The 26,848-nt window shown below is 36.0% G+C and overlaps 1 protein-coding gene across 1 annotated transcript in view; it reads left to right on the forward strand.

Annotated features, from left to right (window-relative positions):
- LOC147584576 (butyrophilin subfamily 1 member A1-like) overlaps positions 1-26,848 on the forward strand; it is a 252,076-nt gene that overhangs the window by 164,403 nt on the left and 60,825 nt on the right. Inside the window, exons 2-5 of the mRNA XM_086716962.1 lie at positions 915-1,262; positions 6,650-6,931; positions 12,010-12,065; positions 16,493-16,543. Coding sequence (XP_086573088.1) covers positions 915-1,262; positions 6,650-6,931; positions 12,010-12,065; positions 16,493-16,543 — 737 coding nt within the window. The remainder of the gene's footprint in view (positions 1-914; positions 1,263-6,649; positions 6,932-12,009; positions 12,066-16,492; positions 16,544-26,848) is intronic.

Here is a 26,848-nt window from a genome sequence, read left to right on the forward strand (position 1 = left end):
TTTTTAACATTTATTTATTTTTGAGACAGAGAGAGACAGAGCATGAATGGGGGAGGGGCAGAGAGAGAGGGAGACACAGAATCAGAAGCAGGCTCCAGGCTCTGAGCCATCAGCCCAGAGCCCGACGCGGGGCTCGAACTCACGGACCGTGAGATCGTGACCTGAGCCGAAGTCGGACGCTTAACAGACTGAGCCACCCAGGTGCCCCTATTTTTTAATTTTTTAACCTTTGTTTATTTTTGAGAGACAGAGAAAGAGTGATCAGGGGAGGGGCAGAGAGAGAGGGAGACATAGAATCTGAAGCAGGCTCCAGGCTCTGAGCTCTCAACACAGAGCCTGACGTGGGGTTCAAACTCATGGAGCATGAGATCATGACCTGAGCTAAAGTCGGATGTTAAACCAACTGAGCCACCCAGGCACCCCATATATAGTACATAATTTAAAGCAAGGAAACATTTGGATGTTACTATTAGCATTCTTAAATAATTCCTTTGTAATTAAGTATTTAGTGACAATTTATCATTCACTCGCTCAATTCATTAATCACAGACTCAGTTAGTAGTTATTGACCAACTCAATATTCTCATCTGTAAAATGAGAATAATATTCTCTAACACATGTAATTTTTATGACATAAACAATGCGATTTATATAATTTGAATTTCAATCCTAGGCAAAGGGAAAACACAATTAAATTGTTGTTAAGATCATATGATTGTTCTACATTGTCATCATGTCCTGTATTATCCCTTATGCTGACAGTGTATTTGGGCATCTTTATTTTAAATCTGTTCATTAATTAACTACAGCTTGCTATGTTAATTAAACTGATGTAACTTTTTACTGATTAGATGACCACTACCATGCTATCACTGTCTAAGTGATGATTCTCTTGTTTTAAAAATTACTTCCAGGGCAATTTCATGTGATAGGACCAAGAACACCAGTCATTGCTGTGGTTGGGGAGGAGGCTGTGTTGTCCTGTCACCTCAGCCCATCAATGGATGCTCAAGACATGGAGGTGACATGGTACCGAAATGATCTTTCAGGCCTGGTACATCAATATAGGACTTCCCAGGATCATTTGGAGCACCAGATACCAGAGTACCAAGGGAGGACAGAGTTCCTGAAGGACAATATTACCAAAGGGCACGTTGCCCTAAGGATCTACCCCATCCGACCTTCAGATGGAGGGGAGTATGGGTGTTTCTTTGAAAGCTCCACATTCTACAGTGAAGTACAATTTGAAATGTTGGTCACAGGTAAGTCACTGCAATGAAAACTCCTACACAAATTGTATTATTTTTTTCATCAGCAGTCTAAAGTATTGGTGTATATGGATAGAGGTAGCTAAATCTATACAAACACTATGATTGAATGTCAAGAAAGTTAAATATGTAAAACAAATCTAATCAGTGTGCCCCATCTTTCTTGGGTAGTAGTGAAAATCCATTTTTATCTTTGTCGACATAATTACTTTTAAGAAAAGAAAGAGCAGGGATTATTGTATGTTCTATCTCAGAAGAACCCCAGAAATGTAACTTTGTCTTCTAAGTCTCAGAAGGAAGTAAAAAGAAGCAGAAAATATCTGACCAGTCTGACATCCAGTCTAGGTTTCTGCACTTCACTGCTGCCCACTCTGGGAAAAGCCCAGTGAAATGTGGTCTTGCCTATTCTTAATATACATCATTGTTTATTCAGATCCTGCATAATTTATCCCCTTATATCTCACTCCTGTTCTGTTATTATACACATACACACACACACACACACAATTGTACTGCAAGAGTGAAAGTGTAAGGAAGGACTGTAATTCAACAATACGCTGAGACTGAAACAACATTTTTTCTATAAACAATTTAGGACCTTGCACTGAGCTCAGATGAAGAGTTTTTGCATCATCTCTCTTACGACGGACTTAAGAGAAATGATATTGACCTTCCTCCAAAAGGAAGGAAATTTGTTTTCCTCCAGAACTCCCTGACCTGTGTGCAAATGCTCCTGCCTCCTATTTAGTAACAATTCTTCATATGCATAAGTAACCCTGATTCCGTATTTTTACAATAAAGGGTGTGCTCTTATATAATTCTTCAGATATTAAAGGGGGTAAATTGCAAAGACACTTGCCTGCAAGCTTTAAATACCTGTCTGAGTCAACATTTTTGTAACCAGACACTTTGATCCACACATCCTCTGGTAATGTTTCTGCTGAGTCATGGTAAGAATAGTAACCTCCTTCTGATATTCCTTCCTGAGTTTACAGTATATCTGCTTTTTATGTAAGTATACTGGGGATCCTTGCTGCAAGGGTCTATTGTATGCAAACGAGTGTAACTCCACTGGAAGCATTTAATCAGAACCTAAGAGGCATGAGACCAATTATATTCATCCATTCATTAATTTTTGCCTTTTAAGCAGGGATCTTTCATTCTATTGTAACTTGTGAAGTATTCCAGTTGTTAGACAACCACTTCTAGAATCCTACAAACATTTCCTAAAACTTGAATAAACCTTTATCAAGGGCTTTGAATCTGGGAGTCGCTTGCTACTTTGCTACTTCAATAAAAATATGTCATAACTCAGGATCATCTCAATTTTCTTTATCTCTGACTTACTTGTTCTTTGTGTAGAGTAATTCTACCACTAAATAGAAATCACCTTTCCACTATTCTTCCATTTTACCCCAGAGTCTTTAGAAGAATGCATTTCATACCTTGAAGCTCTTGACACAAAATTCTAACATCGTGCTTCTGCTCGAAATTTTTTTGAGCTTCAAAAATGGTAATTTGTTGACACAATTTTTAGAATCTTCATCACAAACTCCTGTGCCTCGTAGTTGAGATTTTCTGATACAGATTTTCTGATATGATTTTTCCAAGTCATATATGCAAGATAACTTTTATTTCCTACCCAAGGATATATTTTTTAATTAAACTACTATAAACCCTGTGTCAAGCTCTTTAATTTGCATTGTGGACATATATTACAAGCAATACCCTTGAATTCTACACATCTTTTTATGAAGTCCAGAAGCCCTCAAGCCATCCAAAGAAATTTGTTTTCCCTTCTCTTTTTCCTGTGGGAGGTAGAAATATCTGGATTTTATATTCCAACCAAGTCCAATATTTGTAGATACAACCTTTCACATTTGAAATTAATGAAAAAAAAGATGTACTTCTAAATTCTTAAGAAATTGTATCACCTTGTGGCCTATTATAATATAAACTTGTATATAAATATTGACATAATAAGTGATCACAAATATGTTTGAAAAATCTAGACTTTCCCCCCAAAATGTCTTTGTGCTCCCTAATTGTAGGTGAGCTGCTTTTTTTTTGCAACATTTTGTTGATCATAATGGGACCCATCTCATCTTTGAACCTGCTATCCTAATTCATGATACATCAGAAAAATAAAGTGCTAGGTTGATTCAGTGATCTTACTGCCTCCAGATGAATTATCCATGACCTTCTGTACTTCTTCCTAGGATGGATCCTTTTACATTCAGTCCCGTAACTACTGCAATGTAGTGTCTAGTGCTGTGTAGCATTATAGTTTCCATTTGTGCCAGATTTTTATACCAAGCCCTTGATTTTCTCTAGCTGAATAACTCATATTTTCCTGTGATTTGCTTAGACACTGTGACTTATGGCATGAATTTCTTTAATCTGTCTCTCCTTCCTGGAGGAGTGACATTTTCCCCAGTGTCAGTAATCACTTTGTGACAAAAATGCAGTCTCTGCAGGCAAATCCATAGTACTGTACCCTCTTCTAGAGAAAAGATTCTTCTATACCTTGAGTCAAAACAACCAACTCATTCTCTTTGCTGTTTCAATATCCAGGAGGTTGTAGTGAACAAGAACCCCTACATTAAATTCTACTTACAATCAATAAGCATCACTGTCTTCTACTATCAAGCTAGTTTTACACTTGTAGGGTACAGGTAAGCAAATCCATCAGTTAATAATTATTATCAAAACCACAAGTATAGGTTGCAAACTTAACCAAAATATTTTCTAAAAGATAAGAAATAAAATTGAAGGCCCTTATATTAGGTAACATAATCATATGGTCTCATAATGGTGAAAACCATAGGTTTTCTCTCCCTGTCATGGTCATAAGACAATAAAAAATACCAGACTCTCGAAATAGGTAAAAAATGTTTTAAAGTCAGCTTGTGCTATGTCAGAAACTATGTAGGCCTCAACTATGCCAGTTAGAAACCCACGATGGTAGGAGAACAATGGTGACCTGGTTTCCTCTACTGCTGACAATCTTTTCTCCACTTTGACTCCTCTGTCTTGACTTGATCATTCATAAGAGAACATTAATGGCTAAGACAACACTTGGAATACATGTTTCAAGCCTGTGAAATTATCCACACCCACCACCCCTAATTTCCACTCTTATTTTTAATTGATGCTGGACTCAGACGTTGTTCTACCCTTAACCCCCACATTTAATAAGGCAAACAGAATGATGTAATTCGAAGTACAACTTTACTCTTCTCTCTCTAGAAAATCAGAATCAAATTAAGCATTTATTGTGTTTCTAAAAAGACCTGCTAAATATAATCTTGTTTTTATAAACTACCCATCCTCAACCACATTTCCCTCCAACTCTTAGCAAGTAGTCTGAATACAAGAAATACAGTGGGATAATGGCCTTTCAATTGGAAGGATCCCAGCAAGGAAAAACATCTTTTCTTTGTACTCTTAGTTAATTAACTCTTTAAGATGAATAATATTTATTCAATACAACCCCGTAAGCGCTTTATATGAAGGAATTTGTAGACCATTCATATGAGTTGAGACTCTCTTAATCCTGGTTTTACAAAACAAGAATGGAAGCACAGAGAGATTGAGTCGTTAGACATATTGGTTCAGTTGTGCCAGCTAGTACAAGTGTAACTCTTTGACTCTATAGCTTATCCTCACAACTATTCTTCTCTACTGATTTTCAAAGCCACTGTATTCTAAAAATTCCATGTATGAGTACCAGCACTGGATGGTACCATAGTGCCAGCTAAGTCATCACTGGTTTGAAACACTATATGCTAGTCACCTCATGGTACTTCTTCAGGATATGGCCATCCATGCAATATCATATGACATTAGATAATTTTCCTTCATCAACTTCACAGAAGGACTGTCAAAAATCAACAAAAATTGGATGGCCCAAAAACAATAGAAATTTATATTTTCACAATTCTGGAGGCCAGAGTCCACAATCAAAGCATCATCAGGGTTATCGTCCCAGGGAATAATATAAGGAAAATACTTCCTTGCCTCTTCCAGTTTCTTGCAGTGCTAGGCATTTCTTGGATTTGATAGGATCTTTCCCATCTCTGCCTCCATCTTCACAGGGACCTTTTCCCTGTGTTTTTGTTTCCAAATTTCTTTCTGTTTACATAGGCCACAATCATTTTGGATTAGGACCCTCCTATTCCCGTATAATTTCATCTTTACTAATACATGTACAGAATGGTTTCCAAATAAACGCATAGATTTTGAAGTTTAGGGGTTTAACATATCTATCAGAAGACAAAATTAAACCCAAATCAAACCCAAACCCAAAATTAAATCCAAGTTGTATCCCAGGAAATTTGATTCTTTGTTTTGTTATAGACTGCATTGGTTATTGTACATAATACTGTACAATGCTACACTACTATACAATGAACTTCAACACATAGTAGATTAAACCAGTTTCTATTCTTCTGAGTTATAGGAAGAAAGGATCTAGAACCGGAAGAGTGAGTATAAACCGTGAAATTCACGTATTTCTCTTATATTGATGTTTTTTTCCATATCCAGAAAATTCACTTTTGACAATGACCCAAAGCCATTCTACTCCAGCCCTTGAGAGAGAGAAAGAATGAAGGAAAAAGTGTATCTCCTTCCTTTGAGGGAAATATTCTAGAAGGCACACACATCATCTCCCTTTTACAACACTTACACCAGCATATCAAGGCTACTCCTAAATGTAAGTGGGAGTTAGAACATGCAGTTGTAACATGAACTGGCATATGTATAATTAAAACACTATTCCCCAAATTGTTCTATCCAAAATGGTAGCTACTAGCTGCATGTGGTATTTGAATTTACATTTGCTTATATAAATTTAATTTATTAAAATAAGAAATCCATTTTCTAACAATATTTCAGGTTCTCTGTAGCCACCTATAGCTAGTTTGTTTGGACTACATTGATGTTGATAGCATTTCCAAACTTAAAGGAAGTTCTTATTAAAAATAGCTTCTTTAGAATTAGAGATTAAAAGATATTTGTAAAATGACTACCAATTTGCTACAGAAAACCACAAACTGTTGTGTTCCTTTAAATTTAGAGGCTGCAAATGAAATCATAGAGTGTTTGTCTACTCAACTTTAAGAATCATCAGATAAAATACTAGGTAATGTTTCAAATGTGAGGGAGGAAAAGAAAAGAATACAGACATGTTTTGTATGTGGGTACTTTTAAAATGTTGATACAGCTGATTTTTTTTCTCTAAAGTTCTTTGCAGTTATTTTTCTAACTCCTGTTTTATAAATAAGAAAACTGAGTTTCATAGAAGTTAATTAAAATGTAAACTGGCAAGAAAACTTTTGGAGATACATACTTTCTCTGTCTCTCTTTGGCTCTCCTAGTCTCAGGTATGGCTCCTCATATTCACATTGAGCCTGGCAATAACAGAGACATTAAGATGACCTGCATATCCACTGGGTGGTTTCCAGAGCCTGAGATACAATGGAAGGACCCTCAAGGATTGCACTTGGCACCAGCCTCTGAGACAAAGAGAATAGAAGAAAATGGACTGCTTCATGTGGAATCATCTATCACAATGGATAGAAGTTCAAGAACAGAAGTATCTTGTGTTATAAGGAACCTAATACTCAGTGTGGAGAAGGTGGTGCTTGTCTCCATGGCAGGTCAGTTTCCTCCAAAGTTGATATATTGAGATATCACTGCTGATCAGGAAGGTCTTAATGGCAAAGACCTATGACTGACAGACCTAGAAGGATATTCTAGTTTATCCATTTCTAACTCTTAGTGTGGATAACTTGGAAAAAGTCACATTTTGTCTTGTTTTGTATTTCTTATTTCAATATAAATGTCATTGTGCTACTTCATGAAAATGAACACCTGAGTGCACAAAAGTATTCAAAAGGTAATAATGTCTTTGTGGAATCTTTTGAAGTTGCTCCTAAGCTTCACCTAATCCTATTGCCTAGGGAAAGCCTGTTTTAACAATTTGGTGTTTTCTCCCATCTTTCAAATTGGATTTGTATCCTGGCAGTGCCATTTAGCAGCATCATGATCTTGGGCAAGTATTGACCTTCTTGTGCTCAGTTCCCATCAGTTAAATTGGGATAATTATGGTGTCTACCTCATAAAATTAATATCACAGGTAGAGAGGAGCTCAGACATTCCAATAACTACTGAAAGTGATTGTTCAAAGAAATAGTTTGCCCACATGATCTCCCCCAACTTCTTGGATATGGAAATGTCTTTATTTGAACTATTGCAGCTTGTCAACAACAGTCTTTAGTTCTTGTCCTTTCTTATCTCTCCAGCTTCATCTTTCATCCCTCTCTTTCTTTGTCTCCAAATCTTTCTACCCCTCATTAATTCTTTAAACATATTCTTGTAATACCTCATGTAGCCTGTTATTGACACATTTCTTCTATTTTCCTATAACTAAGAGTTTTCTAAAGTCCCTCAATATTTAATCTTAACTTCTCAGGAAGCTATCTTCAATCTATTCTGTGTTAAGTTCACTCTTTACTCACACATAATTTTGATTATATGTTTCACTATTTCCCAGAAATAATATAAACTCCTGATGACATTATATGTATTTTTAAATATCCCCATTACTAAAAAAAATACCAAGCCACAATATATATTTTTTCTATAGTGGATAAACATTTGTATGACCTTTTATCAATAAGTAAAGTGTCATTTCTATTGTGCTTTAGTTTGGGAAGTCACATTGGTTTAAGATAATTAGAATAAGAACTTGAGGTTGAAAATTTGAAGGAAGCAAACACATATACCAAAATAGAGATAAAATATATATACAAACACATATATGTTTTAGATCATCAATTAAAAATTACACAGTCATTTTGGAGCACCTGAGTGGCTAGGTCAGTACCTCTTTTGAAATAACAATATTAAGTAGAAAACTATCAGGAGCGCCTGGCTGGTTCAGTCAGTTACGTGTCTGACTTCAGCTGAGGTCATGATCTCACAGTTTGTGAGTTTGAGCCTCACATCAGGCTCTGTGCTGACAGTTCAGAGCCTGGAGCCTTCCTCAGATTCTGTGTGTCCCTCTCTCTCTGCCCCTCCCCAATTCGTACTCTGTGTCTCTCTGTCTCAAAAATAAATAAAACATTTAAAAATTTTAAAAAAACATAGAAAATTATCAAAAACAAGAGTTATTTTTACTGATTTCAGTTGCTAGCTGACAGATATCTCACAAGAAATGGTGAATTTAAATAATATCTGTCTCTAGAACCTAGACCATGAATACCATTTGGTTTATCATCCAAGGTATCACAGTTTCTCCTTGTGCTTGTCACTCCTCAGAATGTTGCCAATCTCACATATATATGCTTATGTAGAAAATAAATGGATAGAAAGGACACATGGTAGGGTGCCTGGGTGGCTCAGTCAGTTCAGCATCTGACTTCAGCACATGTCATGAGACCCCAAATCACGGTTCAGGCCCCACATCAGGCTCTGTGCTGACAGCTCAGAGCCTGGAGCCATTTTTAGATTCTTTGTGTCCCTCTCCCTCTGCCCCTCCTCTGTTCATGCTCTTTCTCCCTCTCTCTCAAAAAATAAACATTTAAAAATTTTAAAGAAAGGATACATGGCAAAGTCAGTGTGGGGATCTGTAGGACAAAAAGAGGAGAAAATGATGAAAATAAATATTGTATTTGAAGACTTTTATTTATTATAAGAGAATTATTTGTCACAAGTATAGTAATGTTAATGTGTGTTTTTTTTAAATATGATTTATTGTCATGATAGCTAACATACAGTGTATACAATGTGCTCTTGGTTTCAGGAGTAGATTCCCATGATTCATCTCTTGCATACAACACCCATTGCTCATCCCAACAAGTATCCCCTCTCAATGCCCATCACCTATTTCCCCTTCTCCCCTGCAACCACATCAACCCTCAGTGTTCTCTATATTTAAGAGACTCTTATGGTTTGCCTCCCTCTCTGTTTGAAACTATATTTTTCCTTCCCTTCCCCTATGGTCTTTAGTTATGTTTCTCAAATTCCATATATGAATGGAAACATATAATATCTGTCTTTCTCAGACTGACTTATTTCACTTTACATAATTACCACCAGTTCCATCCATGTTGTAACAAATGGCAGGATTTCATTCTTTCTCATTTCCAATAGTATCCCATTGTATATATAATGCACATCTTTATCCATTCATCAGTTGATGGACATTTGGGCTCTTTCCATTATTTGGCAATTGTTGATAGTGTTATAAACATTGGAGTACATGTGCCCCTATGGATGAGACATTCTGTATCCTTTGGATAAATTCTTAGTAGTGCTATTACTCAGTCGTAGGGTAACTCTACTTTTAATTTTTTGAGGAACCTCCACACTATTTTCCAGAGCAGCTGCACAAGATTTCATTCCCCCCAATAGTGTAAGAGGGTTCCTGTTTCTCCACATCCTTGCCAATATCTTTTGATACTGAGTTTTTAATTTTAGCCAATCTAACCAGTATGAGGTGGTTTCTCAGTGTGGTTTTTATTTCTATTTCCCTGATGATGAGAGATTTTGCCCATCTTTTCATGTTTCTGTTGGTCATCTGGATTACTTCCTAAGAAAAGTGTATATCCATGTCTTCTGCCTATTACTTCACTGGATTATTTGTTTTTGTGGGTGTTGAGTTTGGTAAATTCTTTATAGCTTTTTGGGTACTAAACCCTTATTTAATATGTCATTTGCAAATATCTTCTCCCATTCCATCAGTTTCCTTTTAGTTTGTTGCTTGTTTCCTTTGCAGGAAAGAAGTTTTTTATCTTGATGAGGTCCCAATAGCTAATTTTTGCTTTTAATTCCCTTGCCTTCAGAGACGTGCTGAGCAAGAAGTTTCTGCAACTGAGGTTGAAGTGATTGTTGTCTGCTTTCTCCTCTGGGGTTTTGATGTTTTCCTGTCTCACATTTAGGTCTTTCATCCATTTTGAGTTTATTTTTGTGTATGGTATATAAAAGTGGTCCAGTTTCATTCTTCTGCATATTGCTGTCCAATTCTTCCAGCACCATTTGCTAAAGAGACTGTCTTTTTTTCCACTGGATATTCTTTCCTGATTTATCAAAGTTTAGTTGGACATAAATCTGTGGGTCCAGTACTGGGTTCTCTATTTTATTCCATTGGTCTATGTGTCTGCTTTTGTGCCAATACCATATTGTCTTGATAATTTCAGTTTTGGGGCAGAGGCTAAAGTATGGAATTGTGATGCCTCCCACTTGTTTTCCTTTTTCAACATTACTTTGGCTAGTCAGAATCTTTTCTGGTTCCATACAAATTTTAGAATTGTTTGTTCTAGCTCTGAGAAGAATGCAGGTGCAATTCTAATTGGGATTGCATTGAATGTGTAGATTAATTTGGGTAGTATTGATATTTTAACAATATTTGTTCTTCCAATTCATGAGCATGGAATGTTTTTCCATTTCTTTGTGTCTTCTTTAATTTACTTCATAAGTTTTTTTTTTTTTTTTTTTTTTTTTTTTTTTTTTTAATGGTTTTCAGCATACAGCCGTTTTACTTCTTAGGTTAGGTTTATTCCTAGGTATTTTATGGTTCTTGGTGCAATGGTGAATGGGATCAATTTTTGATTTTTCTTTATATTGCCTCACCATTGATTTACAGAAATTCAAACATTTTCTGCATATTTATTTTATACCTTGTGACTTTGCTAAATTCCTGTATCAGTTCTAACAGATTATTGGTAGAGTCAGGTTTTTCATGTAGAGTATCATGTCATCTGAGAAAAGTGACAGTTTGACTTCTTCTTTGACAATTTGGATGCCTTTTATTTCATTTTGTTGTCTCATTGCTGAGGCTAGGACTTCCAACACTATGCTAAACAACAGTGGTGAGAGTGCACATCCTTGTCATGTTCCTAACGTCAGGGGAAAGCTCTCAGTTTTTACAAATTGAGGATGATATTAGCTGTCGGCTTTTCCTATATGGCTTTTATGAAGTTAAGGTATGTTTCTTCTATCCTGACTTTCCTGAGTGTTTTTATTAAGAAAGGACACTGTAAACAAAAAGGATGAAATCTTGCAATTTGCAACAATGTGGATGGAACTAGAGAGTATTATGCTAAGTGAAATAACTCACCTAGAGAAAGAAAAATATCATATGACCTCAATCATATGAGGAATTTAAGATACAAAACAGATGGACATAAGGAAAAAGAACCAAAAAAGAATATAAAAACAAGGAGGGAGGCAAAACACAAGAGACTTTTAAATACAGATAACAAACTGAGGGTTGCTGAGGGGCTGTGGGTGGGTGAATAACCTAAATAGGTAAGAGACATTAAGGAAGATACTTTTTGGAATGAGCCCTGGGTGTTATACCTAAGGGATGAATCACTGCTATCTACTCCTGAAAACATTATTGCACTATATGCTAACTAACATGGATGTAAGTTAAAAATAAATTAATTAATTAATAATGATCCATTAATTAATAAAACCCTTTTTGGGAAAAAAAGGGTGCTCTATTTTCTCAGATATTTTTTTTCTGTATCTATTGACAGGATCATATGTTTTTTTATCTTTTCTTCTATCATATTGTTTTCTTGTATCATATTGTTGATTTCTGAATATTGAACCAGCCCTGCAGCCAAGGAATGAATCCCAATTGATCATGGTGAATAATTGTTTTAATATACTGTTGAATTCCATTTTTAGGTATCTTGTTGAGAATGTTTGCATCCATTTTTATCAGGGATATTGGCCTATAATTCTCATTTTTGGTATGGTCTGTCTGATTTGGGAATCAAGGTAATGCTGACTTTATAGAATGAGTTTGGAAGCTTTCCTTCCATTTATATTTTTTGAACCAGGTTTATAAGAATAAGTATTAACTTTAAGGTCTGGCAGAGTTCTCCTTGAACACCATCTGGACAGGACTCTAATTTGTTGGGAGATTTTTGATAAATGATTCAATTTTTTCACTGGTTTTGGATATGTTATAATTGTCTATTTCTTCCCATTTGAGTTTTGGTAGTGTGTGGGTATCCTGTTTGTCCAGTTTGTTGGCATATAATTTTGCCTACTATTCTCTAATAATTGTTTGTATTTATTTGGTGTTAATTGTGATCTCTCCTCTTTCATTCATGATTTTAACTATTTGAGTTCTCTCTCTTTTCTGTTTGAGAAGTCTGGCTAGAGTTTATCAATTTTGTTTTTTCTTTAAAAAACCCAGCTCTTAGATTAATTGATTTTCTTTTTCTTTCTTTTTTTCTTTTTTTTCATCCTGTATTGTTTATATCTGCAATAATATTTATTACTTCTATTCTTTTCTGGTTTTAGGGATTCTTTTTTTTTCTGCTTCTAGTTCATTTAGGTGTGCTGTTAGATTTTGTATTTGGGATTTTTCTTGTTTCTTGAGATAGGACAGATTGCAATGTATTTTCCTCTTGGGACTGCCTTTGCTGCATCCCAAACAGTTTGGACTGTTTTGTTTTCATTTTCATTTGTTTCCATATATATTTTTAAAAAAATTCTTCTTTAATTGCCTGGTTGACCCATTAGTTCTTTAGTAGGATGTTTGCTATCCTCCATGCATTTGGAGGTTTTCCAAATTTTTCCTGTGGTTGATTTCAGGTTTCATAGTGGTATGCTCTGAAAGCATGGGTGGTATGATCTCAATTCTTCTATATTTATTTAGAGCTGTTTTGTGCCCCAGTATGTGATCCATCTCAGAGAATATTCCATGTGCACTCAAAGGAATGTTTTATTCTGCTGCTTTTGGATGAAAAGTTCTGAATATATCTGTCAAGTCCATGTGGTCCAGTGTATCATTCAAGGCCATTGTTTTTTATAGATTATCTGCCTAGATGATCTCCCCATTGCTCTAAGTGGAGTATTAAAGCCCCCTGAAATTAATGTTTTCTTATCAATAAGGTTCCTTCTATTTGTGATTATTTTAGTTATATATTTGGATTTAATCAAGTTGGGGCATAAACATTTACAATTGTTAGCTCTTCTTGATGGGTAGACTCTGTAATTATGATAATACCCTTCTTTATCTCTTGTTACAGCCTTTAATTTAAAATCTAGTTTGTCTGACATAACTATGGCTGCTACAGATTTGTTTTGACTTCCAGTAGCATAATAGATAGGTCTCTATCCCCTCATTTTCAATCTTAAACTGTTCTCAGGTCTAAAATTGGTCTCTTGTAGACCACATATAGATGGATCCTGGTTTTTTATCCATTGTAATAGTCCATGACTTTTTATTGGAGCATTTATTGCATTTACATTCAGTTATTATTGGAAGACTGGTATTTAGTGTCATTGTGTTATCTGTAAGTTTCATGCTTGTGATGACGTCTCTGCTCGTTTGTAGCATTGTAGCATTCCACTCACAGAGTTCCCCTTAGGATCTCTTACAGGGCTGGTTCAGTGGTCATGAACTCCTTCAACTTTGTTTGCCTGGGAAAGCATTTATCTCTCCTATTCTGAATGAAAGCCTTGCTGGATAAATGACTCTTGGCTGCATATTTTTCCTATTTACCACATTGAATTTTCCTGCCATTCACTTCTGGTCTGCCAAATTTCATTGGACAGGTCTTCTACTAAACTTATGTGTCTACCACTGTAGGCTAAGGACCTTTTTTCCCCTACTGCTTTCAGAATTCTCTCTTTATCTTTGCATTTTGCCAGTTTCATTGTTATATACTGTGGTGAAGACATATTCTTTTTGAATCTGAAGGGAGTTCTCTGTACCTCCTGGATTTAAATTCCAGATTAGGGAAGTTCTCAGATATAATTTGTTCAAGTAAACCTTCTGCTCCTTTTTCTCTATCTTCTTCTGAAACTCCTATGACATGGATATTATGTTTCATTGAATAACTTAGTTCTCTAATTCTCTCCTTATGGTCTAGTGTTTTTTGATCTGTCTTTTTTTTTCTCAGCTTCATCATTTCCATAATTTTGTCTTCTATTTCACTTATTCTCCCCTCTCCTTCCTCCATCCTCACTGTCACAGCATCTAGTTAATTTTGCACCTCAATTACAAAATTTCTTAATTCATCATGACTATTTCTTAATCCCTTTATCTCTGTGGCAATAGATCCTCTTCTGTCTTCTATGTTTTTTTTCAAGCCCAGCTACTAATATTATGACAATTACTCTAAATTCTTGGTCAAATATATTATTTTTATCTGTTTTGAGCAATTATCTAGCTGTCATTTCTTCCTGGCATTTCTTTGGATGACATTTCTTCCATTTCATCATTTTGGCTAGTTTTCTGTCCTTTATATGTTTTAATAGCTTGCTATGTTCCCTGACCTGATAGCACTATACTAAAAAGGAGTCATACACTCTTCATGTCCTGGCCCTTCAGGAGATGTTTTCAGAGTGTGTTATATGCTCTCTGTTGTTGTGACTTTGGTTGCTTTATCTCCCTACTCGTAGTGATGGTTTGGACCTTCCACAAGGTGTGCTTTGATTTGTTCATTAAAGAAACCCTGGGAAAAATTTAAAAATGGGAAGATAGTGGAAGAAGACTTATCCTGTACAAAGAGAGAAATGACAGGGATGGGGGGAAATAAATGGAAAAAAAATTTCCAGGCAGAAAATTAGAGAAACTATACAGCTTAATCCAGAAAGAGAGAGAGAGAGAGAGAGAGAGACAGAGAGAGAGAGAGAGAGAAGAAATAAAGGAGATACAGAAAAACATAGGTTAAAAATGGTCACTTAAACAAACCAACATACAGAGTAGAGAAAGGAAGAAATAAAAGGAAGAAAAGAAACAGTGTTTATATATATATATATATATATATATATATATATATATATATATATATATAACACTTACACACACATGTGTATAAAAAATTGACCAAGAATCAGTTAGAAAATGCAAAACTGTAGGACTGATATCTGATGGTGCCTTGGAACCAGTGGCTGTGCTGTTCTGGAGGAGGGGCTATCTGGTTAGGTCAGTGTCAATCTTGTAGTTACCAGGCACCAAGGGGCATGGTTTTTGGTGGGCCACTCCTGCCTCCACTTTGGGCCTGCTGTCCTGTTCCCTGAAGCTCCACCTTGTTGATAATGGGGATAAAAATGGTGACACCCCAGTCTGTCCTTCCCTGACTAGGTGTCCCAAACCACTCTGTTCATATTGTACTCACAGTGACACATGGACATGAGCAGGCTGGTTTGTCCCACTATACAGTCTCCCATGCTTCCTAGGCATTTGGATGGGATTCAAATCCAATGTCTTACAAGATCCCACCCTGTGTGCCCCAGTACACCCTCTGCACCACTCTGCCCAGTCACCTGACAAAGGGTCTCTGGCTGAAAGGCACCCTCAAGGTCTTTTCTTCTTGGACAGGCTATATGCCTTCTTCCCATAGCACTCAAGGGAGTGGACTGCTCTGTCCAACTGCACCTCTGATCTCGCTAACAAGCCTGGGGTAGGCTCTCTCTACCATGCTGGGGTGGCAGGCCTTAGTCTGGAGAAAGTCCCACAACCCTTGTTTGTGACAGAAATTGTTTCCTTCTCTGTTTGTTCGTTTTTCTGTCTGTGGTCCAGAGAGGTTTTGCTCTTGTCCAAATACCATCCTACACTTCTACAGCTTCTCTTTTTCTTCTTTTTGTCTCTCTACAGAAGGGGATCCCTCCCCTCCATGCTTATGCTGCCTATTTTATCACTCCCAACTAGCAATCATCCACCTATGACCCTACAGGTTGTCCCTGTGGTCCCCTGGAGATGTTTTTTGTCATTCTGTAGCCTGAATTCCTGGAATTCCAAGACTTCTGGCTTTAATACTGCTGTGTTTGAGGGACAAAGGAACTTAGGGTCTCCCTACTTCTCATAATGTTAATGTTGGAAAATCTTGATTGTGTTTATATAGATATCTGATGAATTATTTGTATGTTTTCAGCATATTAAAACATTGTGATAATTTATAAAATAAACCTGTGAGTCTCCATACCTTAGGAACAAAAAAAGAAGCTGAAGCCCCTTTAAGATTCAAAAATTCCTTAGATTTGCTGGGAGGGGTAGGTGAGGCTTAGAATATATGCAATTGCTAATAATCTCACATAATAGAAAATATATTGGAATTTGTTCCCAGAACTCAAATCCACTGATGCCAAGCTGGATGCTAAGTGAGACAATTTCTATTTTTCAGATGCCTTGTTCCCCAAGGACTCGCTTTGGGCAATGTGGCTTACTCTTGTCCTGTTTCTCCTAGCTGTTGGTGCAACCATCTGTCTTCTACTTGTGTGTGCTAGAAAATCCAAAGGTAAGTGAAAAAAAGGGGGGGGGGGGCGATTGCCTTTATTTTGTGAACAATTTGGGTATATATGTATACCTCTTTAGGTTGCTTCATTACTGGGATATAGAAATGCAACTGATTTACATACATTGATTTTATATCCTGTGACTTTGCTGAATTAATATATCAGTTCTAGCAGGTTTTTGGTGGAATCTTTCAGATTTTCCATGTAGAGTATAATGTCATCTGTGAAGAATGAAAGTTTGATTTCTTTGTCAATTTGGAAGCCTTTTATGTTGTTTTGTTCTCTGCTGATACTAGGACTTCCAGTACTATGCTGAAAAGCATTGGTGAGAGTGGACATCTCTGGGGTGTTCCAGATCTTAGGGGGGGGAAAGGCTTTCAATTTTTCCCCATTGAGGATGATATTAGCTGTGGTCCTTTCATATATGGTTTTTAAGATGTTAAGGTATTTTCTCTCTATCCTAAAATTCTTGGCGATTTTTATCAAAAAAGATGGTGTATTTTGTGAAATGCCTTTTTCTGCATCTACTGGCAGGATCATATGGTTCTTATACTTTCTTGTATTAATGTGGTGTATCACATTGATTGATTTGCAAATATTGACCAGTCCTGCAGCCAAGGAATGAATCCCACCTGATCATGTTGAATAATTCTTTTAATGTACTGTTGAATTTGACTTGCTAGTATCATGTTGAGAATTTTTGCATCCAGGTTCATCAGGAATATTGGCCAGTAATTCTGCTTTTTTATTGGTATCTTTGGTTTTGAAATCAAGGGAATGCTGGCTTCATGGAATGAGTTTGGAAGCTTTCCTTCAGTTTCTATTTTTTTGGAACAGTTTGAGAAGAACAGGTATTAACCCTGTTTAAGTACCTGGTATAATTCCCCTGGGAAGCCATAGGGCCAAGGACTCTTATTTGTTGGGAGATTTTTCATAACTGATTCAATTTATTTGCTGATTATGGGTCTGCTCAAATTTTCAATTTCTTCCTGTTACAGTTTTTGTATGATGTGAGTGTCTAGACACTTGTCCATTCTTCTAGATTGTACACTTTATTGACATATCATTTTTTAAAGGATTCTTTTATAACTGTTTGTATTTCTGTGGTGTTTGTACTTTTTGCTCTTCCATTCGTGATTCCATTTGTAATTTCATGAGTCCTATCTCTTTTTCTTTTTGAGAAGTCTGGCTAGAGGGTTATCAATTTTGTTTATTCTTTCCAAAAACCTGTGCTTAGTTTCATTGGTCTTTTCTATTTTTATAAATTGTATATCATTTATATCTGCTCTAATCTGTATTATTTCCCTTCTTCTGCTAGCTTTGGGCTGTATTTTTTGATCTTTTTATTTCTCCTTTAGGTGGAAAGTTAATTTCTTTATTTGGGACCTTTCTTGCCTCTTGAGGTAGGCCTGAATTGCAATGGATTTTCCTCTTAGGACTGCCTTTGCTGCATCCCGAAGGGTTTGGACTTACGTGTTTTTGTTGTCATATGCTTCCATGTGTTTGTTATTTTATTATTATTTTTTTACAAAAGCAAATGATATTCCATGTATTTTTTTTAATTTTGTATTTAATTTATTTGTTAACCCATTTATTCATTAGTAGGATGTTCATTATCCTCCATATATTTGGGGCACTTCAAATTTTTCTTGTAGTTGATTTCAAGTTTCACAGCGTTCTGGTCTGATAATGTGCATGGTATGGTCTCAGTCTTCTTGTACCTGTTGAGGGCTGTTTTGTGACTCAATATGTGATCTGTTTTGGAGAATGTTCTATGTGCACTCAATAAGAATGTGTATTCTTCTGAGTTAGGATGGAATGTTCTGAATATACCTGTTAAGTCTATCTAGTCCAATATATCATTCAGAGACATAGTTTCATTATCAACTTTCAGAATTATTTTCTTTGTATTTTATCATTTTTACAATGATATATCGTGGTGTTGATGTGTTTTGTTAATTTTGAAGGGAGATCTCTATATGTCTGGGACTTGAATGCCTATTCCCAACCTCAGATTTGGGATGTTCTCAGCTATAAATTGTTCAAATAAACTTTCTTCCCCTTTCACTTTTCTTCTCCTGGGACTCTTATGATACAGATATTGTTTCATTTTATGGAAACACTTGTAGTTTAATTCTCCCCTGTGATCTAGTAATTTCCTTTCCCACTTCTTTTCAGCTCCATTATTTTATAAGATTTTTTCTTCTATGTCACCTATTATCTTCTTTATTTCTTGCATCTCATTGTCACTGTATCTAATTTACTTTGTATCTCAGATATAGCATTTTTAATTCATTGTGAATAGTTCTTAGGTCTGTGATCTCTGCAGCAAGAATTTATCTCGTGTCTTCTATGCTTTTTTTCAAGGCCAGGTATTAGTCTTGTGACTGTTATTCTAAATTGTTGTTCAGAAATATTGTTTATATATGTTTTGAGCTATTCGCAGCATGTGATTTCTTCTTGAACTTTCTTGGGGAGACTTCCCCGTTTTGTCATTTTGGTTAAGTTTCTGTCTTTTTCATGTTTAAAAGCTTGTTATATGTCCTGTACCTGAGAGTACAACTAGATTAAAAAGTAGTCATACATTGTCAAGGGCCTGGCCCTTCAAAAAGTGTTTTTGGTGTATGTTGCATGCACTCTGTTGTTGCAATTTGGCTGCTCTATCCAACTTGTCTGCCCTCTGCAGAGCTCCTCCTCGTTTGTTTGTTTTTTTTTGTTTTGTTTTGTTTTGTTTTGTTTTTGTTTTTTAATAGTGGTGGAGTTTTTGGAATGTAAATCTGCTGTGCTTTGATTTGTTTCTTAAAGTAACACTATGCGGGTGGGGGAGCAAAGGGGTGGAAGGAGCCTGATGCTATAAAAAGAGAAAATTGAAAGAAGGAAAAAGCTAACCAACAGAGAATCAAAAACTACAAGCCTAAGATTAGAAAATGAGAATGGAAAATAAAGAAGATGATGAAAGATAAAAAAAAGTGGAAAAAGAATAGAATAAAAATGCCTGCTCTCACTATCATCTATCTACCTATCTATGAATTGTCCAAAAATAAATTAGAAACTATAAGCCTGTTTCCAAAAGGGGAACAAAAAATAAAAGAAGAGGGAAGAAAGAAAAATAATAAAATAAAATAAAATAAAATAAAATAAAATAAAATATAAGAAAATAAAAGAAAGAAAGAAACTGTTACCTGTTGGTGTCTGGAAACAGTGGCTGTGCTGGTCTGGAGGAGAGGCCAGGTGCATTGGATCAGTCAGTCTTGTTGCAGTAGATAAGCAATTGCCAGGCACTGAGGGGTGGAGTTTGTTGTAAGTGGGTTCAATCTACACTGGGGGCTGCTGTGCTGCTCTCTGAAGCCCACTGGGTTGGTGTTGGAAGGTAAAATGGCAATACCTCAATCTCCTATCCCCAGACCGGGTACCTCAACCCACACTGTTCAGGAAGCCCTTATAGAATAGTATGGGCTGTCAGCTTGCCCTCCTCCACAGTCCTCCTGCATATCCTCAGGACTGGGATGGGATTCAAAACTCGAAGTCTTAAAGAACCCAATCAGTGTGGCTCCCCTTCCCTGTTCCAGAATTGAACCACCCAACCTACTGATAAAAGACCTTTGGTTGGCACCTGCAGGGAATTTTGTCCTTAGGGAGGCAATAAACACTCTTTCCAAAGTATTCCAAGACAGAGATTATTCTCTCCCAGTATGTTCCTGAAATCACTATCCCTTGCCATGCACTCTGGGGTTGACTCCCTCCTCCCCAGGAGCATATACCAAGGATCTTGGCTTTGCTCTGGAGAATGTCATGCACTTAGGAACCTACTTCTGAGTTTCAGCTACTAAGGCTGTTTGCAAAAAGGAAACTGGAACTCTCCCTATCCCAAATCCCAAATCCCTGGTCCCAAGAGGTTTTCTACTTATGCTAATTCAATGCTGCACTTACAAAACCTCTCTCTTTTTTTCTCCCATTTTTCTCTGCACACACAGTCTTCCCTCCCCTTGGTGCCTATGCCATTTTTTCTCCCCCAATTTATATACAAGCACCCCAATCTTGCCAAGCTGTCTCCCTCCAACGTTAGAGATCCTTCTGCCACTCCATGGATGGATTTCCTGGGTGTTCCATGTGATCTGACCTCAAACAGCTATGTTTGAGGGATGAGGGAAATCCCAGTCCCCCTACTCTTCCACCATCTTAACTCCCTCACACGATCTCACCATGATCTCATTCTTTTTTGGCTGAATAATAATCCATTGTGTATACACACACACACACACACACACACACAATATGTATTATTTATTCATTCATCTCTCTGAAGGTGCTTAGGTTGTTTCCATATCTTGGGTGTTGTAAATAATATTGCAATAAGCATAGTGGAACATATATGTTTTTGAATCAGTGTTTACATTTCTGGGAGGCTACATAGCCAGTAGTGGAATTACTGGATTGTACAGTATTTCTATTTTTGATACCCTAAAGTAACTCCCAGCTACTTTCCACAGTGGTTGCCCTAATTTAGATTCTCACCGACTCTGTTTGAGGGTTCTCTTATCTCCACTACTTGCCAACAATTATTATTTATTATCTATTTGATACTATCCATCATGATAGGTGTCAGATGATATCTCATGATCTTTATTTGCATTTCATTGATGACTGGAGATTTTGACCATAATTATATGCGTCTGGTGGCCATCTGTATGACTTTTTGGTAAATGTCTAATCAGATCCTCTGTGTCAAACACAATAGCACTACTAGATCCAGAGCCCCATGATCCTCCAGCTGCCAGTTAAAGAGAAGACCCACTATAATGGCCTAGCAGTTCTTGAAACTGCACATCTTCCCTGCCTGCTTTCACATAAGCACCAGAGGTGTGTTTGGTCTATGTCTGGAGACTCTGTGTTTTCTTCCCATGCTTTGACATTCTTTGATGTTCATACCTGGAAAACATGAAATGTAGCCTTGCTGCTACCACTGTTTCTCTGGCTGAGGCACCCCTGCATGTCTGCTCAGTCTAAGTATATGAGAACTTTTTCTTCAGTGAGAGGCTACAGTATACATGTACATATCCAATTTATTGCTTGAAGTTAGTATCCATGTTAGTGAATCCTTTTAGGTTATCATAAAAGTTAGAATAGAATGTTTTCAGGAATGTTTGAGTACAAATATGTATATTTGTTCCTTGAGTTTGATTCACAGATACAATTCATGATTTCTCATCAGATTAGGTTAACCACCAAGGCAGGGACAGCAGCTTTGACACCTCGGAATGCAACAACACCCAAACAGTGTCTTACAGTACAAGACATGGCCAGAACCCTGGATCTTTTCTGAAGAAGTTTTTAAGCAAGTCTGGGGTTGGGTATCTAGCACATCACATAGGTGGGAATGAGAGGATATGGGCACACTTTTCAATGAGGGGAATGTGTGTTCAGCCAACGACTCTGCAAACACTCCACCTGTATTTGTTGTGTATTTGTTGTTAACTCTTGTGGTTGGTTATTTGTATCTCTCTCTTGTTTTTTTCTGCTCCATCTTGCAATCGGTTTCTCAAACTATAATAGATTTTTAAAAATAAACAGCTTTTATTTTAGTGAATTGGTATTTGTTCTCAATAACCCTCTTGTCATTTATTATTTATTATAATTTTTCATTTATTATATATTTACAAATATTATATATATGAGCAGAATACATAGCTGTAGCTACATATTTTCTTTTACATTTAAATAGTTTGTATAACATATACAATTGTATGATTTTTGATTACTCAGCTGCTCTTTTTCTTATGGAGTAATATGATCCGATATAGTAGCCTCTGGCTATGTGTGGTTACTGGGCACCTGAAATGTGGCCAGCTTTATAATGATATGCTCAAGTATAAACTAATTCACATTGGATTTAGAAGATGTATTCATTCTATTTGAATTACTTTATTTTTTTCCGAGTTTATTGAGATTACAAATAAAATTTATTTACATTTTAAGTGTATACAATGGTAATTTAACATAATTTTATGATATACTTTTATCACTTTCTTTGTTAAGAAACCAAATTCATGTATTTTTTGAATGATAGTTTATAAACATTTTTTTGTTGTTAAGTCTCATATGTACAAAGTGACGTATGTAAAAGTGGCATATGTAGGGAGAGAAAGACAGACATAGAAAGATAGAGAGACAGAGAGATGCTCTTTGGTGTAAATTATTAAATTATAATTAAATATATTAAACATAGCATTTATGTATTTCAAATTTGTACTTCATTGTCAACATTTTCCTGTTTAATGTTTCTTTTTTACATGTGAACATTTTATGTTATAGAGCCAATATACTTTTCTTATAACCTACATATGATTGCTTATTAATAACTAAATACTGGAAAATTAATATTAATTGCATTTATTTTTTTCTTTTTAAAATTTAATTTTAAATTTAAATGCAAGTTAACATACAGTGTGATATTGGTTTCAGGAGTAGAATTCAATGATTCATCACTTACATAAAACACCCATTGCTCCTCATATGTGGCCTCCTTAGTAAACATCACCCATCTAGTCAATCCCCAACTCACCTCCCTCCATCAACATGTAGTTTGTTCTCTATCGCTTAGAGTCTATTGTGGCTTGTTTCCCTCTCTTCACTTCTGCCCTTCCTATATGTTCATCTATTTTGTTTCCTAAATTCCACATGTGAGTGAAATAATATAGTATTTTTCTTTTATCTTTCTCTAACTGACTTATTTTCCTTAGCATAATATAGTCTAGCTCCATCCACACTATGCAAATGACAAGATTTCATTCTTTATGGTAGCTGAGTGAGACTCCATTGTATATATGTATGCCACATATTCTTTATTCATTCATCAGTCAATGAACATTTGGGCTCTCTCCATAGTTTGCCTATTATTGATAATGCTGCTATAAACTTTGGGGTGCATGTACCCTTTTGAATCTGTATTTTTGTATCCTTTGGCTAAATACCTAATAGTGCACTTGTCTCACATTTAAGTTTTTCATCCATTTTGAATTTTTTTCCTATGATGTAAGAAAGTGGTCCAATTTCATTCTGCATGATGCTGTCCACTTTTCTTAGCACCATTTGCTAAAGTGGTTGTCTTTTTTCCATTGGATATTCTTTTCTGCTTTATCAAATATTAATTGACAATATGTCTGTGGGTTAATTTCTGGCTTCCCTAGTCTGTTCCATTGATCGATGTGTCTGACTTCATGCCAGTACCATAGTGTCTTGGTGATTACAGCTTTGTGATACAACTTGAGGTCCGGAATTGTGATGGCTCAAAGTTTGGTTGTCTTTTTTAACATTACTTTGGCCATTTGGTGTCTTTCCTGGTTCCATACACATTTTAGAATTGTATGTTCTAGCTCTCAGAAGAATGTTGGTGTTATTTTGATAGGGATCACATTGAATATGTAGATTGATTTGGATAGTATAGACATTTTGACAATATTTGTACTTCCAATCCATGAGTATGGAATGATTTTCTCTTTATTTGTGACTCCCTCAATTTGTTTCATAAGCTTTCTATAGTTTTCAGTGGATACATTTTTCACCTCTGATTATGCTTATTCCTATGTATTTTATGTTGTTTGGTGTAATTGTAAATGGGATCAATTTCTCTTTCTGCTGCTTCATTACTTGTGTGTAGAAATGCAACTGAGTTCTGTACATTGACTTTATATCATGCAACTTTGCTGAATTCATGCATCAGTTTTAGCAGTTTTTTTTAGGTGGAGAGTTTCGGTTTTTCACGTAGAGTATCATGTCCTCTGTGAAATTTTTACTTCCTTCTTGCTGATTGGGATTATTTTTATTTATTTTTGTTGTCTGACTGCTTGTCTAGGAGTTCCAACACTATATTTAATAACAGTGATGATAATGGACATGCTTGTCATGTTCCTGAATTCATGGGGAAAGTTCTCACTCTTTCTCCAATGTGGATGATATTAGCTATGTGACATTCATATGTGGCCTTTATGATCTTGAGATATGTTCCTTCTATCTCTGCCTTCTTGAGGGTTTTTACTTTTTATCAAGACAGGGTGCTGTATTTTGTCAAAAGCTTTTTTCTGCATCTATCGAGAGGATCATGTAGTTCTTATCCTTTCTTTTATTAATTTGGTGTATCACATTTTTTGATTGATAGATACTGAACCAGTCCTGGATCCCAGGAATAAATCCCATCTGATTGTGGTGAATAATTCTTTTAATGTATTGTCCAGTTTGCTAGTATCTTGTTGAGTATTTTTGTATACATCTTCATCATGGAAATTGGTCTGTAGTTCTTTTTAGTGGGGTCTTTGTGAAGTTTTGGAATAAAGGTAATGCTGGCCTCATAGAAAGAGTTTGGAAGTTTCTTTCCATTTCTAGTTTTTGGAATAGCTTCGAAAGAATTAGGTGTTAAGTCTTCTTTAAATGTTTGGTTGAATTTACCTGGAAATCCATCTGGCCCTAGAGTCTTGTTTGCTGGGAGATTTTTGATTACTGATTCAATATCATTATTTCTTATGGGTCCTTTCAAATTTCCTATTTCTTCCTGTTTCAGTTTCAGTAGTTTGTATGTTTCTAGGAATTTGTCCATTTCTTCCATATTGCCCATAATTGTTTGTATTTATATGATGTTAGTTGTGATTTCTTGCCTTTTATTCATGATTTTACTTATTTGCGTCCTTTACTTTGTAAAGAAAGTGCTTGTCTCCCTACACCAGTTATGGTCTGGCTTGTGGAGCCAAGAGGAATCTTATATGGCCAAACATATGTTTTGATAACTGTAATATGGACCCCAATGTCAATTAGACAAACCATTGATTGTCTGGTTTGCAAATTTTATTTGTAAAGTAGGTCTTGCATGTTTATGGGCTTTGACCAGAATGCCTCATTTTTAGGATTAGTGCTACCAAAATGTTTAGAGCCATGCATAGTATTGGCAGTTGCCAGCATCCAAAAAGGTAATATAAGCAAATGTGCTATAGGGACATTTGTGGGAGTGTTTGAGTAAACAGAGGAAACAAGCATGATATGAATTTCTCCAGTAAAGTCAGAGTCAATAACGCCAGGTAAAACAAATATTTCCTTTAATGTAGTGCCGGATCTTCCTAATAGAAGTCCTATGTAACCGGGAGAAAGGGGGTCAAAAATGTCTGTAGGCATTTTCTTGAATTCCCCTACAATGCTATGGGTTAAGTTAGCTGTTAGGGCCAGATCAAGTCCCACACTGACAGATGTGGCAGCCAGGAGATCTAAGATTAGTCTAGGTATTGATTGAAGGTTTTTTTTTCTTGTTGTTGTTGTTGTTGTTGTTGATTTGTGGATCCATTCCTTGGCATCCATGTTTCAAATTTGGGATATCTGACTCCTGTTTTGTTCTGCGGTGCAGAAGTTGTCCCCCCTTTTTAAGTTCTTCTAAAGAAGGTTACCTTGGAAATCTAGTTTTGATTATTGATAGACCCAATGATATACTCCTTATAATTTGGGCATTTTGAGTAGGGCATTTTTGTTCCTGTGGATGACATTGTTTTTGAAAATGTCCCCATTTCCACATTAATTTGTTGTTGTTGTTGTTGTTGTTGTTGTTGTTGTTTTAATGCTTAGGCTAATAACACAGCTTTATAGGATTCACTTCCCACATTTTGGCAAGCTTTTAATAATTTTAGCAATACTATGGTTCCATCCCTTTAAGGGAGCAAGGATCTTTTAGCAATCCTGGTTAACATTTTTATATGCCAATTGAACAGTTAAAACATTTTGGTCATCCACATTATTAACTAGTCTTAAGATAGCAGTTGGTAATCTTTCAATAAAAGATATATAGGGTTCATTTCCACCTTGCCAGATGGTGGTGAAAGAACCCATGAGTGTCAGAGTGTCAAGAATATGGTACCAAGCTTTAGATACTGCATCTGCGATTTGGGAGAAAGTTCTGGGGTCCATGTTATATGAGCCTAGTCATTTACAGTTCCACTCCCAAAAGCATGTCTTTTCCAATAGGAATTCCATTAATTAAATTTTCTAATGCTGTAACATGTAAGGCATAATTAAATTCTTGGAATCAGAAGGAGTATTGGGCAATATTGAGAACTAGTTTAATTAAAGTTTTCCAGTTACAAGGGTCATGTTCGTTAGTTATAAACATCAAAGAAAATCAAAGAGTGGGAGGAAACCACAAAGAACCTCCAGAAATAGACCAAACCCACATCTTGTATTTACCTGAAAGCATGGGAGGAAGTTGTGCAGTTTCAAGGACTACTAGGCAATTACAGTGGGTCTGTTCCCTAACTGGCTCCTAGGGTATCATGGGG

Source organism: Puma concolor, chromosome A1 (genome assembly GCF_028749965.1).
Source record: "Puma concolor isolate L17-30 chromosome A1, mPumCon1.1.hap2, whole genome shotgun sequence".
Lineage (NCBI taxonomy): Eukaryota > Metazoa > Chordata > Mammalia > Carnivora > Felidae > Puma > Puma concolor.